The 16,139-nt window shown below is 35.7% G+C and overlaps 1 protein-coding gene across 2 annotated transcripts in view; it reads right to left on the bottom strand.

Annotated features, from left to right (window-relative positions):
• Positions 1–16,139, bottom strand: part of TNFRSF19 (TNF receptor superfamily member 19) — a 60,357-nt gene that overhangs the window by 2,778 nt on the left and 41,440 nt on the right. For both annotated transcript variants that reach the window (XM_005446453.3, XM_055703086.1), the window contains 4 exons: positions 6,629–6,793; positions 5,227–5,352; positions 4,366–4,468; positions 1,826–2,226 (listed from right to left, as the gene is read on the bottom strand). In XM_005446453.3, the coding sequence (XP_005446510.1) occupies positions 1,833–2,226; positions 4,366–4,468; positions 5,227–5,352; positions 6,629–6,793 (788 nt within the window). In that variant the 3' untranslated portion in view covers positions 1,826–1,832. The remainder of the gene's footprint in view (positions 1–1,825; positions 2,227–4,365; positions 4,469–5,226; positions 5,353–6,628; positions 6,794–16,139) is intronic.

Raw genomic sequence — 16,139 nt, 5'->3', positions numbered from 1 at the left:
TCCAAATATGGAAAAATTGTACAAACCAAATCAGTAAAGTCTATTAAAGGGAAAAAAGGAAGGAAAACCTAACCCTCCCAAACCATCTTGCTTATTCAGAATTATACACAAATCTCAGTACTAATACATGGTACAACAAAACCATCAAAGAATATAGGATTTTGAAATATCAGAAAAGATGTCCACATACACATAGGAATCAGTAAGATAATTTACAATTTATATATCCTAACAAGTATGGTGAAATGCAAGTCAATTTTTATAGTGATATTTTGAAATTCTATGGTTCCTTACATCTAAAACCACTCTAAATAATATTAATCACATACCGGTTTAGTGGGGAAAAAACCCCCACAAACTTCTGATTTTTTCAATCTTGTTAATATGGAAATAAATTCCTTTTAAACATCAAGACAGCATTCAAGTTCCATGGATAACCAATGAAAAATTGCGACCTAGCAGCACTGAGATTTGCAGTCATGGTCACGTCACTGTCCCTTCCTATACATACCTAGAGGATATGGCTATGACCTGATGATACTTGGCATAGACCAAAAGGAAACTATGACAGCTGCTATCTGACATATGGGCAGTCAATGCCAGACATTGTTACAGACAAAACTATAGATTGTAAAGAATATACTGAGAAAAATACATGCGACCTAGGTAAGGTTGACACTTTCAGTGACAGCAGTAGATTCGCAAGGTAATATACAAGTTCGATTGAAGTCAATGGCAAAAAAATTCTTGACTTAGCAGTCTGTTTACCTCACTTTCCTCCTCTTGAAAGCATGACCTGAAGAATTAAAGCTTAATTTACAAATTGCACTTACAGAATATGCGTATTTTTTTGTTAAATACTAATTACTTTCTACTTCTTATTTAAGAACAATATAAAAGTGGCATGCAAACCAAATGGAAGAGGATCAAAGAAAAGCAGTTTTGTTTCTGCAGATGACCCAGCATTTTCATAATTACAAACAGCGTAATTTTTTTATTTAAGTTTGGTGGATTATTATTAGTGGCAACTACTTCTGTTCCTGCCTTTGTGTACATGCACAAGAGCCTGTTTCAGATTTCCAGCCACAGCGTGTATAACCTTAAGTAACAACAGTACACATGCCATAATTTGGGATCCTTTCACAGATTAGCTACTTGTTGCTTCAAGTTACTTCCAGTAGTAGGAAGCATAATTTTAAAATTACAGAGCACGGCTAATATTAAAATAGATATAATGAAGCAGTAGCAGAGTGACTTTTTATGCGGTAAAGATGATTGCTTATCACCTCTTCTCATTTTGACCTCAGACCTGCATTTTCTCTAAGCTTTGATAGATGAAATTATATTTTATGGACAAACTTATGGAATTTATCTGATGACATGGGAATACGAATGGCATGGAAAAGCATTTGAGAGTCTCTCTTCTGTTTCTGCTGTGGCTGTAGTAACTTCACAGAGAAGGCTTTGTAAATATTTTTGGATGAACACTTTCACATCTTTTATGCTTTGTATACAACGACAAAAGACAAGTCCTCAGTTCTTCCCTCATAAACAAAGACTAGACTCACATAATAGTTTGGTCATAAGGCTATTAAGCTTATTTTTCCCCCTGAAATTTAGTAATAAAAAACCCCACCTGATGAAAGCTGAGTGGTGCCTCTGTATTCTGGTTCATATTATCTCAACATTATAGTTTGAGTAATTACACCTTTCAAATTCAGTCAATGATTTAAAAATGTGAACTTTTTACAATTCTATTTTTATCTAGCTAGCTCTACACGCCTTGAGTACTTATTCTCACTCCTTTGTAGTTGTGGTTTTTTACCTCTTTATCAGTCTGTAGAGTCATTTGCTGTTCCATTACGCTTTGTTGTTGGCTGGGTTTCAGCAGCCGCTGAGTTCTGAAGTGATGAAATTTCTATGCATGTTCTGTGTTTGGAGATTTCAAAGGACTTTGCAACATTCCCATCAAGAGACTTAGCTGAAATAAGTACTTCACTTAGTTCCTGGTCATTACCCAACTCAACAGTGGCTGCATTTTCAGTCTCAGGGCTGCAGGATTTTGCAGATCCTCCAGCTAGTTCTGAATACGATTCACAGAAAGAAATGCCGTCACAACAAGCTGAGTTTTGCATAAGGGGCCAAGCATCTGAAATGTCTCCACAGGTAGAGTGTGAAAGGGAACCAAGGAAGGCAGGAATCATTTCTCCAACAGAATCAGAAGCCCTGCAAAAGCATAAAAGACACATGGTTTCAAAAGCATTCCAGAAAATATTATCAGTATTGTAATTACTGTCATCAGTAATTATAGGTATTTCATGAAGATTTAACAGAGCTATATTAAGCTAGTAATCTAGAGGCATCCTGTACAAACAAATTCTTTTGAAAAGGAATACAGTTTGTTTCTCATTGGGAAATGATGAAGAAAGCTCTGGAGAACACTACTAAAGGTAAAGAGGATGCCTAGAGCCCTTCATACTGTGAATGCAAAGGTCTAGAAAACATGAACTACAGTTGAGGTTGTTTATATTCTAAAGAACAAAAAAATGTGATAGAAAAATACTATAGTAGTGTTCAGATACAAAGACTGTTGCAAAGAGGAAGGAATTTATTTGTTCTCAATGCATGCGGTGTGTGTGAAGACAACATAAAACGTGATTAATTTGCAGCAAGAAAGATGTTTGGGAAGACTGTGGAATCTCCAGAACTAGGTTTTATCTCCCCCCAAAACAGGCTAGACAAGAATCTAATGGATGTAAAAGTAGTACAGTGGGTTCAGACTGGAAGATGGGAATAGACAACAAGATTGCTTGAAACTTCTGTCTGTGATTTCACACTGAACATGCGTTCACTTCAGATTTTTTGTTTTTTTCTGTCTAGCCTTCAAACTATGGGAAGTTTTTCTCCTGTTATATTTCGTTTGGAGAGGACATAATATCAAAGGGCAAGGATTTTTAATTCTCATAAGGATTATTTTTATTTTACGGGAAATGGAAGAACATGGAAGTAGAAACTCAGTGGTATCTCAAGTGTATTTAAAGTGAAGTACTGACATGCCTGTATCAGACATGATGATACTGACATGTCTGAGAGCACTATACATGCCTACCTCTGTTGAAAGCCCAGTAATGTTTTTTACTATCATATACCAAAACAAGTATTATCAAAACCAAAAAGATGTACTAACATGTTTTACTTCCAAAAACTGTCTACAGATTTATAAAACTGCAAAGGATATATTAAGTCTGACATACAATAACGATTTGCGCGACAAAACTCATTCCACATTAACATTGCCTATAACATATTTAGCCTTATTTCCAAAACCTGATGCTTTAATAGCTTTGATATATACACAAAGCATTTCCATAGATGAGGCCAGAAGTCAGGACACTGCACCACAATTGAAGGAAATATATTATTCTAGCACAGGAAACTGGAGCAAACTACTTTCTACCAAAAGGAACCACAGAATCTTTGATGTCCCCACAGCATGGATATAACATTTCTTTTTAAAGCCTTAACCAAAAGATCCCTCACGAAGTATACAACTCTCATCAGCCTTGGTGGTATATAAGGATAACTCAAGCTTGCTGGTATTTAAACAAGTCGTTATAGAAAATTTAGGTATTTTGTATCTTGTGCGTAGGTCACTAAGTCACTCTGCATAAACAACATCTATGAAGAAGCTGCCTCTACATTTTTAGTTACATTTGGCCATAAGAACAAAACAGCTGGAAACCAATTTAAACCTTATATGGAAAACAATTCTAGTTAAAAGAAATAAACACATCCTGTGTTAAAATCTGTAACCAGGAAACTCTGAATGACACCATAAATTTTATACATTTAGCTCATGGCACTGCTGTAGAAATAACTGCTCTACTACTATATTTATATCCAGGTGGTAGGGAGAAAATAATCGTTACAATCTGGCAGAAATTCAGAAATACTAGCTATTTCAAATCTCACAGTCATTACGAGTTCTCAAGAAAATCTTCACAACACTTCTAAATTGTACCTCAGTCCACCCAGATTCACAGGTTTATGCAGCACCTTGCTAACCCATAGCAGAAGAGGGCATCACCAAAGCATCTAAGGTACCAAGAGTAAGAGGAAGACTATCTGCTTGTGAGAGGTCAGTCACTTCTTCAGAGGAACTGATCTATCAAGTCAGTATTTATTAAGTAATACTTAAAATAAATTTTTCACTATAAACCTGGTTTTGCACAAAATGGGTGGATATGGCTACAGTTCATCAAAATCCCTCATTCCATTCCAAACAGCTGTTCTATCTGTATAAGTATTAACTTGACTGCATAAAAAATACTTAATGTTTAATAGACATTTATAAAACTAAGTTACCTTTCATTAAGCGTAGTCTGTGAGTGGAAAGCACAACTGTGGCTGCTGTGTTCCATGCTACAGGTTTCATCACAGCACAGTGATGGAATCAAGTGAACTGGTCCTAAGGAATAAAAATTAATTTAATAATGTTAAAAGTGTTAAAGCTCTGTATGAAATTAGTCTCTGTACTCCTTCAAAGCTTGAGTATTACTTTGCCAGTTACATTACAGTGTATGGACTGACAAAAGAGATTTTACTGCAAAAATTGGGTTCTTTAATGTATTACTTTAAAATCAAGTTACTTACAAAAGCCAAGCCCTTCCTCCAAGAGTAATATAGATGCCAGTCAGGAGTATCTACTTCTAAAATTAATTTGCTTTTCAATTGGATATGTGTGACAGGAAGTACCACATTCTGAGTTAACATATTAGGATGCTATTTAAGCCTGTGCTGTTGTGCTAAATTATGTATTTGTTAATATCAAATGCATCTGTTCTGATAGACTTCACAAAATCTCAATGATTTGAACTGTTCCGACTGTTAATGTCCTTTAGCGTTCATATCATGTTCTTAGATACGGTCTGGTAAATCCTTCACAGTAATTTGAGTCTCAAAGCCAGATGCATTGCTATTTTTATCAGAAAGAAATGAAATTAAAGGAAAAATGCTTTAAATGTCCAAGTGAAGGGTCACTGGAACAAAACCAGGAAAAAAATCATAACCAAACTGCTATTTAGAAATTCTATCTGCTTATTAAGAAATTAGCCCAAGACAAAGAGTAGTTTCACAATGTTAGCTCTGTAGTTAAAATGTCACAACTCAAGTGTTAGATAAATGTTCATCATGCCATACAGTCACCTTTTAGTAGACCAAACATACCACATGTCTGTGATGTTCTTCTCTGGCACTGGCAACATGCTCTGTGGTCATATTCATTTAGCCGTGGTCTATCAAAACATGACAATTCAGAGCCATTGTAGTGAACGTCTTGTGATCTCAGAGACCCTTTGGACAAAATGAATAAAAATATATATTAGTAAATGATACCTTTTTTCCTGTTCATAGCCTCCTGTCTTCACAGAACGCTTAACTGTCACACTACGCAGTATTTCCATACATTTTCCAACTGAAAGATCTACAATGATCATGTGGTTTCACATAATGCACACAGATTTTGCAAAGAACCCTAGAACAGCTGGTTCAACTACAGCCTCTTCTAGGAAGCATCTTCTAATCCGCTCTTATTTTGATGATTTGAGAATGTAGCATATTCACTGTTATCTTTTCTCAGCGTTTAACAATTCTCAGTGATTCCCATACAAAATTCTCCACATTCAGCTTTCAGCCACAGGGAATTTGTTTACGTTATCTTCAAGAGCTTCATATTAACAGCAGAATTCCTTTAATCTGTATAATTGTAGGCCAAGGCAAACGAGTTACTAAACTTCACTAACTCAAGTTTGAATTCACTATGTCTGAATTTCTCAAAACTTACATGGTAAAGCATCTCCTAGGTTAGGAACAATTCTTACAAAGCCTTTCTCATCTTTTTTTTTTTTTTTTTTTTTTTTTTTTGCTTGTGCTGTAAGCAGTAATAACATGAACTCTTTCTAGATATTACTCTTGTTTGACATCCAGGATTCATTAGAAGCTATAAAAATATGTTAATACAGTGCTTAAAAATTATAAATGGGAACTAGAGTGCTTTTGACTCTTTCTTAATTTAAATGAAAAGGCAGAAAAATTATTATTATGCACAAACTGAATTACATGGATAAGCTGTTACGGATTTTTAAAATCTAACTGGCTTAGGCATTTAATTTATCTTGAATACGCCCATAAAACCAAAATTGTTAATGACAAATCTGCTATCTACAGTGGCCACATCTTGATGAGCTAATCTGTGTTTCACAATAGCGTGTGATGCACAGATCCTCCAAGCTGGTGTTTCCACATCGGCATTGCAACTCTATAATGGCGCCCCAGCTTGGATTCCGGATGGTCCAAATATGTCCGTATAGCATCTAACAGAGTATGGCACAGAATTAATGCAGCTGGGCTATTTCTGGACAGCTGCACAGCGTTTCCTCAGTAGAAGCTGGAATACCTACACTGAGCTGACAAACTTGTATGGAGTCTTGGGCTTCTGCTAGCTTGTTCATCTTAATGCTAAACTCACCTGAATGCCGGAGACATTTCATTTATTTACCTACAGAGAGATCTGGCAAACTAATACTGGTATATAAATAGCACAAAGAAACAGTAATAACTGGAAACTCACAGCTTGGTTTCTTCTCCATAAACTGCCTCTTACAATAGATAACACAAAGAATAAGGAGAGCTAAGAGCACTGTTGCAAGTGCACTGCATATAACAGCTGCTAGAGCAGTGTCTCGAGGACTGGAAGCAGTTGAAGGGATCTTCACAAGATTTACTTTGGTGGTACCTGAAATATAATAAAATAATAATTAATTAAGGCAAACTGTACAAATTTCATAAATATAGTCATGTAAATGAAAGTCTGGGAAACAGAAGAGGTTTGTAGCATAGAAAAAAAGATGTTCCATCTGCTAAAGTATAAATATTAGCTGCACACATAAACAGCTATGATTATCAGCAACCACATTTATAAAAAAAATCCTTAAAAAATACAATGCAAAATGAATGATAATGAGCGGTGATGCACACAAACACATTCCGACTGTCCATGAGAATGGAATGAGATCTTCACCATGGAACCAAAGATCTCTCAATTTTTAATGTCGGATGATTTTAATATGGAGAAAATTTCCTCGTGTACAGTTGACAGAGCTATCCACCAGAGGGAGTCACAAATACCTAACTTCCCTTAATAAGGAAAAACTCAGAACTGAGACACCCACAGAAGTTCCAACGCTAGCTAAGGTATCATTTTGCTTGGTTGTGTATACAATAACACCATGGTCATTTCCAAGATCAAACCCAGGATTTCAACTGTGCTTTGTTTTATTCAGTGATGTTTTCAAAATACAGGTAATACCTCTAGTAAAAGTCAACAGATTGACTTCATACCTGTATTAGTAAAGACTTAAGCAATGTTTCCAGCTTTGAATAAACACTGTCACTTTTAGGTGGAAAGTGAAAACGATTTTTAAAGTATCAAAATTTAACTACAGCTACTGAAACTATCTTAAATTACAAATGGTCTTTTCAAATCAAATTCTTTTTAAGAACTTATGAATTTTGATAGCTCATCTATTTCAATCTACTGGGACGTCCACATCAATATTATTTTATGAGAAAAAGGAACAAAACATTGAGTATTCCTCTGACAGCAAAATTTTAAAAACCCACAAACCATATTTTATTAACTTATAAAAATAAGTTAAATGTGCCTATCTAACCCAGAAAATATTTGGTTAAAATCTAAAGACTGTAATTTCCTAAGAAATGGTCCACACAGTCATAAGTTTAAATTGGGAGATAAATGTCTGACAGAGTATATTAAAATCACTAATCAAATTGTACATACACACAATTGTTTGATACCTTAACTCCAATATAATAGCAGGAAAGAACTTACTAGCTTAGTGCAATCAATGGAATTTATTAACCAGGAATAAATTTCTGAAATAATTATGGTATTTCCTCTACACACATCAAACGTAGGCACCAAAGTGTTTACAATACCATATCGCTTTCTTATAATGTCCAGACTGCCAAAAAGCTAGGTATTTTGAAAATAAACTTCATTCCATCCAGTTCTAAGTCTTTGGACCACTCAACACCAAAGAAAATATTAACTTCTAAGAAATAAAGTATCCAAAACTAAAAAATGTTGGACACACAACATTAAACAGTTTATGTGTATTATAGTATCATGTAGTTGCTGGTAAGTGGAGAGGTCAGATCATGGCTGTTATTCAGAAGAAAGAATGCTTAGTTATTAATTTCCTGATTTCAACGTGAAGAGAAACAAGTGTTACTGCATTTACATCTACTTGAGTATTTCCATTTACCTTTTGATTTGTACTATTACATTCCACCATCACATCAAAAGTGTGAAGAGCAAATTTATAGCAAACCTTTTTACATCCTTTTAACTTGCCAAACTGGACAGTGGAGCTACTGGAGAGAGTCCAATGAAGGGCCACAAAAATGACTGAGGAACTGAAGCCTCTTTCCTACGAGGGAAGGCTGAGAGAGCTGGGACTGCTCAGCCTGGAAAAGAGAAGGCTCGGGGAAATCTCATCAATGTGTAAAAATCCTTGAGGGGAGTGTGCAAAGAGGACAGAGCCAGGCTCTCCTCAGTGGACCAGAGGCAATGGGCACAAACAGAAACACAGGAGGTTCCCTCCAAACATCAGGGAACACTTTTAACTGTGAGGGTCACTAAGCACTGGCATAAATCATCATCACGCAGTCTCCATCCTTAGAGAAGCTTAGAAACCATCTGGACATGGCCCTGGGAAACCAGCTCTAGGTGAGCCTGCTTGAGCAAAGGAGTTGAACCAGATGATCTCCATAAGTGCCTTCTTACCTCAACCATTCTCTGAGTTACTAAAATACAGCAGATCTCAAAGCTCAAGTCAATGAAGAGACTGAAGTCTCCTACATAACTAGAAATACATTCTGAAACTCTGTCCTTGTGGTGAAATGTTATCATTTTCATTATCATAGCAGACAGTCTATCTATTATTTTTGTTTCAAGTAACAGACTAAAATTGCAATTCAGGGTCTTGGGTACTTTTGAAGAGTTGCTACCTGTCCTTCTCTATGTTCCTCTGTAGTTCTTATTACTCACAGAGCTAATCTCTGTGACCTCTTTCCCAGATCTTCACTGTTACTTAAAAGAAAAAGCAACCAGCGTCATAATCTTTTTGCCGTAACTGAATGCTCTTGGCCGGAATATTGCAATATTTCACAGAGAAAACCTTTCATTCAGCTTCCAGGATTCTTGCAGCTGTAGTTTTAAGCTTATACTTTTAACAGACTGCGGAAATTTCTGCATGGTATGTGAAGTTCCAGGACATAATTCTGGGAGAAGCAGTAAACCTGTATTTTAAAAAAAGCCATCTATACAGCAACATGTGCTTCGCTTTGGCATGAAAATCAAGTACCATGCTTTGGTATCACGTTTTCAATTTAACTCAATTGCCTGATCTAGTCTTTAGAAGGTTAAAGACAGCCTGCACAAGTATTTAAAAACAAGACAATAAAAAGCTGATCAGGACATCTTCAAATATTTTTCATATCAATATACTTACTTGTATAAATGTACCTACCTAGAAGCATTAAAGAGTTAGGCCTTCAAAGAATCATAGAATTGTTCAGACTGGAAAAGACCTTTACAATCAAGTCCATAATTATAGAAAAAGAATTATTGATTCTGAAAGCAAAATTAGAACAAAAGCACTGGAGGTGCAGCTGCTCTATTTTTGTCTCTCTTCATTTGCTCACAAAAATGTACCTACTTTCAAGTATAATTACACATTACATATTCTGGGAAATTATAAATTATATGTATTTATTTAATGCCCATCAGCAATAGCCAAACTGGAAATACAGTGATTTTATTTTAAACGGGGATGGCAAAAGTTTAAATTTATTTTAGCCATCTAGTTATTTAAGATTTATTTTATTTGGTGTTTTTATATATATATATATATTTATTTTTTTTTTTAATAGAGAAAGCCATTTTCAATTCCTGAGAATGCCTACCACTCCTCTTCACCTTCAAAGAACTTTTTGGAATAGCTACTGTGAGCAGTCCATTGTAGTGTAGCTCTAATTATAACGATAGCGATCTTCCCTGCAGAGCCCAACATTTCAGAAGTGGATTGCTATTGTAGAAGTGGCCGTTGGGCATTGCTGAACTCTGCTTTTAGTGTTACTCAAGATATGTATGCATTTTCATAAACTCTCTCTTTCTTTTCAGGCTTACAGACTTAATGGTCCCATTTCAGTAAAGCAAGGAGGTGCACTTTAAACTTCAAACTTGTACTTACATCTATTAAATGATTACATGATTTAATTTAAATATGGAATTAAACACTGTGAATTGGACATGGTACATTAAGAAAGGACGGAGGAGGTGCACCCTTTTATGATTCTCGAAAGCATATGCATATTATGCATCACAAAAATAAAAGAAAAAATGTATTTTATTTAAGAAACAGATTTCTTTTTCTAAGTCTCAGTTCCAAGATATTCTGGAAATGTGCTAGGACTAAAGAAAAATTACCCAAAATACCAAGATGCCTCCTGGATAATTTTGATCGGTAAGCCTAAATACACATTCTTCCCTTAATTAACCAATAGTACATCGTAATACCATTATATGCAAAGGTGTGGTTGTTAAAATCAACTGAAGTTTCTGTTAATCCAAGATGGTTAAATAGCAGTAACTCAGCTAATATGGAACATATGAAGCCCAGCTGTATCACTATAACTTCTGCCAATAAACAGCATAGTTGGATTTTTGGCCTATTATGCCAAACAATCAGAGACAGGTAACATGTAAAAAGACTTCTTTTATCACTTGTTTCATGTTTATTTTCTCAGTTATTTTTTTTTTTCAGAACCATGATTAGTAACAGTTACTACTGGAATCAGCATGCCTAAAAGAAAGCTTTCTGTGGCCGATTAACTATGTGAAAACAGAACTTACAAAATGTTACGTTTCTTACATGGATATAATAAATAATAATATAATAATAAAATAATAATTACCAAAGTTGAGGAGGCTAAATTGTGCAATATTATGTTTGGGTTTTCTTTCTTACCATGGCAAGTAAGTCCATGCTAAACCAAAGAAGGTCTACTAAGTAAAACAAAGCTCATCAAAACATCAAAAAGGATAGCCATACCATAGTAACATTGGATAGAGTGCCATCTTTTACAATCAGGATTGAAAATAGGACACAAAGGTAAAATGAAATGTTGTTAATTCCTGAAATATAGATATTTCTGGTCAAGAGAGGGGAAAGGAGCATTTGCCAATTATAAAAAGTGTTTGCCCATTATCTTTACATTGATTGGCCCAAGTCAATGGTATCAGCCTTAATTTGACAAGCATTAAAGGCTCAGACATACCCTCAAGTCACAATAATTTAACAAGTTACTGCCTGTCAGCTAAACTGCAGTGGCCATCTGTACGTGTGCTCTTGATCCATGAAAAATTCAAGGCAACGTGACTCGTCTTGAAACTCGTTCATTTTGAAAAAGTTTAAAAGATGTTTATGTTCCTTTTAAAAAAAAGGGCAGTACCTCTACCTAGTCCAAAATAAGCAAAAGAAACGTATTATGTATACACATGATGTGTGTATATACAATTCAGGTATCTATAAAAAATACATGTGTAATACTACTGAGCATTAACATCAACGGAAAGCAAGTTGTCTTGAGTCTACTTCTGAGTCTTTACAAAGCAGCAGATTGCCTCCTTTCAAGGAGGAGGTAAGAAACTTTATTAAATATTACTGCTGGAGACTGTGGTAAACACTGGAGAGGGAGAGTCTCCCAACATCTGTTAAAGGACAGCCATTTGCGTGCATGGCCTACACCCAAAAGTTCATCATGTCAAACCACATTTTTCAAATGTACTCCAAGTACTGGCTGACTTTAAAGCCTTTAGTTTCCAAGTTAGTGCCCTACAACTTCTTTGTTGTATTTTGCTGGTTTTGTTATTTTTTTAATAAATGTACCAAAAAGCCCTAGGGGAGAAAATGACTATTCAAGTATTTATCCATTGTTTGGAAATCCTGAGAAATGTGCTTATAAATTAAAATCTTTGGAATTTAATTTGTTCATTTCCAAGACCATTTATCTTGCACTGAGTATTTTCACAAACTCCCAACTGCTGACAGCCTTTTATGTTTAAAATGGTGAAACAATTACACCATGTATATGAATTTAAAACATATATGAACTCCATAGTACTGGACACACACCACTACGTCTGTAGGGCATACTCAACCCCTGTAAGATGCTTTTCTTGCAATTAAGGGATGTTAATTCTTGGTACTACCATGGTCATCTAAATTGAACTGATATATGGGCACAAAAGCAATGTTGTTTCATACACAAAACTTTCACCTTTGAGAAGTGGCCGTTAAAAATACTACTACAGAAGAATAAAGCCACAGATCACTGGTGCCCTCATCAAATAACCTGGAAAAAAAACCAAAAATGGGAGGAAGTGAGATAATATCTGTGTCACTGCTGAACTACATATTCTCCCTGCTCTCCGCATCACGTGCTCCCCCCCCCCCCCCCCCCCGATATAACTAGTTATCAATGTGAAAAGACAGCAAGCACGCCTCTCTTCGGTAGATTGGAAATACCTAGTATCATCTGTTGGCACAAAGTATATATTGTTGTTAATGTAACTGTGGTGGTGTCAGCAATTACCTTTCTGACTTTTGCTTCTAGCAGCTCACTACACACTTCTGACAGTTGTGGTGCCTGATACCTATTTGGCAGAAAATGCAATTTCTTTCTCAGGTGTTTTTCATGTATTAGATCAGTATCACATAAAGTTTGTGTCAGAATATATGAGATTGCTAGATACAGCAGAAAACCCATTTCCATACTTCACTTGTAACCTATACTTTAAACCAAATTCTTTCCTACACGTTTTGTGAAGAACACAGTATTTTATGATATTCCCTTGTTCAAATCCAACTACAGAATGCATCCATCCCACCCAGGCTATGAAAGTTGCTTTGTCTTTTCAACAGAAGATTGAAGGACAAAGTAGTTCTTTTGTATTCATATCTGCAGTTTTATTCCATCTTTAGGACTACCTAATTACAGAATAAAACCAACCTGGTGCAGTATTTGAGTCAATTAAGTCTGTTTATGACAGTTACTGCTTGTATACATACTCTATCACTCTCAGTTCCAAAACACTTACACAAGGCATTACCCACACAAGCAGCAGAAGAGTCTGTATTGCCTAAATGCACACCATTTTCAAGTGGGTAACTACTGCCATTACCTGTTTTCTAAAGAAGTCCACATACCTTTTAGAATCTAACTATACATTCACTAGTTAAATAACAAAGGCATGTATGTAAATGTAAGAACAAGCATGTCTAAAGGTTGTTTCTTTAGCCAACAGAAAGTAACTCACTCTCATTAACCAACAGTGTAACTGAACATCGTGAAACCCATGTATACTGGTTACAGATCTGTTCAGAAAGGTTCAAACAAGAACTTACAGTCGCTGTGTGATGAGCTCGTAGATTGATGCATGGATTGAAACATGACAGCGTGAACAGATCCATCCTGTAACCATGGCTGAGGACTGGCAGGATAGCTATAACACTTTTTGCCCTCACTTGGGCAGGGAACATACACACTCTTGAAGTTACGCACTGCTGGCACAGTGTATGCATTTCAAGTGTAATTGCCACATACATCCACAACCACTGAAACTGGTAAGGTACTACATATATGTATTTCTATAAATCCCAGTAAAGTAAGTAGTGAATTGTAAATCAATTATACAAGAGTTTTCGCCTCCCTCTGATTCAATGATAAGTAATTTCTTACACTTCACTGTCTACCCCAGTTATTTCCTTCTTTGTCCTTGTTCAGCTGTGGTAAAACCCAGGGAGCAGAACAAAAGCTTGCATGACAATTGCAAGCCTGTATCCCTAAATTTGTTATTACAAACTTTGATAAACATCATTAATAGTCTATGCAGTACAGTTTCAAGAGCTATGTTATTTTTCTTGCTTTAATATGTTTTGTAAAGATAGTAACAGTACTCAGCTACTTCATTTCTGCCTGCAGACTGGATACCTGTTTTGTCATCAGAATCACAGGGTATATTGGGATAATTTTCAGTCACAAAGTTTTTATAGCTTTAGACAACAGGGACTGTACATTCAAATAAAGAATTATATAAACGAGTGATACCGTACAAAACCTACTATATTTGAGTATCAAATTATGTGCAGGGTCATTGCTTATTTTGCTTAAAAAGGAAGTTTTTGAATTGGCCCAATAATCTAAGTTCAGAGATCTAGATGTTCCAGCAGTGACAGAAATTTTAATAAAATTTTAGTACCTTTCCCCTGTTGCCTCCTGGCCTACAATTAAAATACAAAATAAAGCAGCAAGGAAAATGAAATCCTGATGGTTAGAGACATCTCTCCACTTTTCAAAAATCTCTGTCACATACTAACATTTTTATTACTGACTATGCAAGAAGATAAATGCTAAGGAAATTCTTCCAGCTATTAAAAATCCCATGCAAAATGAGCCTACTTCTAAGATGTGACAAATAAGAAATCAGTACTGAAAGAGATCTGGAAATACATGTATGGGTGCACCTGCATTCAATACTGGAAGAATTTATTACATTGAATTTTAAAAAGGTTATTTCTCAATTGAGAGAATGTATGCAAAATGAAATACAGAAGTCCCACAACTCCCAGATAAGCTTTTGAATAATCTAAAAATCAATGCAAATCTAAAACTGATGCCACTGTATTTTGGTATCCATTCTGAAGAGTGACAAAGAACCTGATCTTTGGGCACAGGTCTTAAGTATGTAATAGTTAAGCCCCAAAATCTGTAATTTTAAAATCCACGGTCTCTATCTGTGAAACCTGTATTAGATCACATACTTCCTATCCAGTGCAAAGTTAAACACAGAAGAGAACCTGAAGGATCTGTCACACTGAGTAACATGGTACCTAAAGTCACCATGCTCAGAATACAGATGTAGAAACGTGGAGAAGGACACTAAAACTTTATTCTTCCCATAAATTACTCAGAGTGGCAGAGAGGGGCTTCCACCTTCTCTTAAAACTCTCCTGAGAAAAAAGAATATCTGGGGCCTTATTTTAAAATTAAATCGAGGGGGGAGAAATCACTGAGCATGGCTTGTAACACCTTTCAGATGCAACTCTTGAACAGTGAAGTTTCTGCCTTCTGTAAAAGCTTAAGAGCCCTCTGGTGAGAAGCAGGAGACACAGATTCACTTGCCTTCTCTACCACTTCCATGGAGATTTGTTTCAGCCACTAGGCTATAAACTGAGCTTGGTAAAAGCTTACTTCTCTCCAGTTGAATATGCTCAGTTGTAAAGCTTCAGCAGAAGTAATAAGGACCCCTCTCTTTGCATAGCCAACAGTCACGTGAAATGTAGAATGCAACAGAATTAAATAAACTATACTTAGGCTTGCCCACCACTTTTTTCCTGGTTATAATTATGTTAAAATATCACTAATTTAGGTTAAATTCTCCAGGCAAGTCAGCTACTTCTGAATGCCGCGTGGCTGTCGGTTTGGGGAGTGGGTGGGTGGGTGGGGTTGTTTTTTAAAATATAACTGTTAGCCATCTCCACACATTAGGGGGAAATATGTCTGTACTGTGGAAAACACAGAGTACATTTATATAATTAAGACTGTTTCATAATACACACAACTGGGCTGAATTATGGTTCTGAATTAAGGTGGAAGAGCTGCATAACCAATCCTACTAGTATTTTTTCATGTTTAACTTTGCAACCTCAGCATCTCTGAAGGAACACTTTTTTGGTAAATAATCTGAAATGCATGGGATTAAACATAAATTCTCATAATTTTATAACATACAGCCTTAACACCTTTAGAAACTGTACATTCACCGCCAGCTTATTGTCATACTGCAAGTATTAAAGTAAATGTCATGAATTACTGTAGAGAAAGTTTCCTACTGTGCAACTGTAAGCATGCACATGCAGACTACAGTACAGACGAAAAAGCTTTGAAGTCAGAAATAATAATAGCTTATAAAAAAGTTTTTAGTTTACAACTTA

The sequence above is a fragment of the Falco cherrug genome, chromosome 2 (genome assembly GCF_023634085.1).
Source record: "Falco cherrug isolate bFalChe1 chromosome 2, bFalChe1.pri, whole genome shotgun sequence".
Classification (NCBI taxonomy): domain Eukaryota; kingdom Metazoa; phylum Chordata; class Aves; order Falconiformes; family Falconidae; genus Falco; species Falco cherrug.
This window is presented reverse-complemented; position numbering and strand designations above follow the sequence as displayed.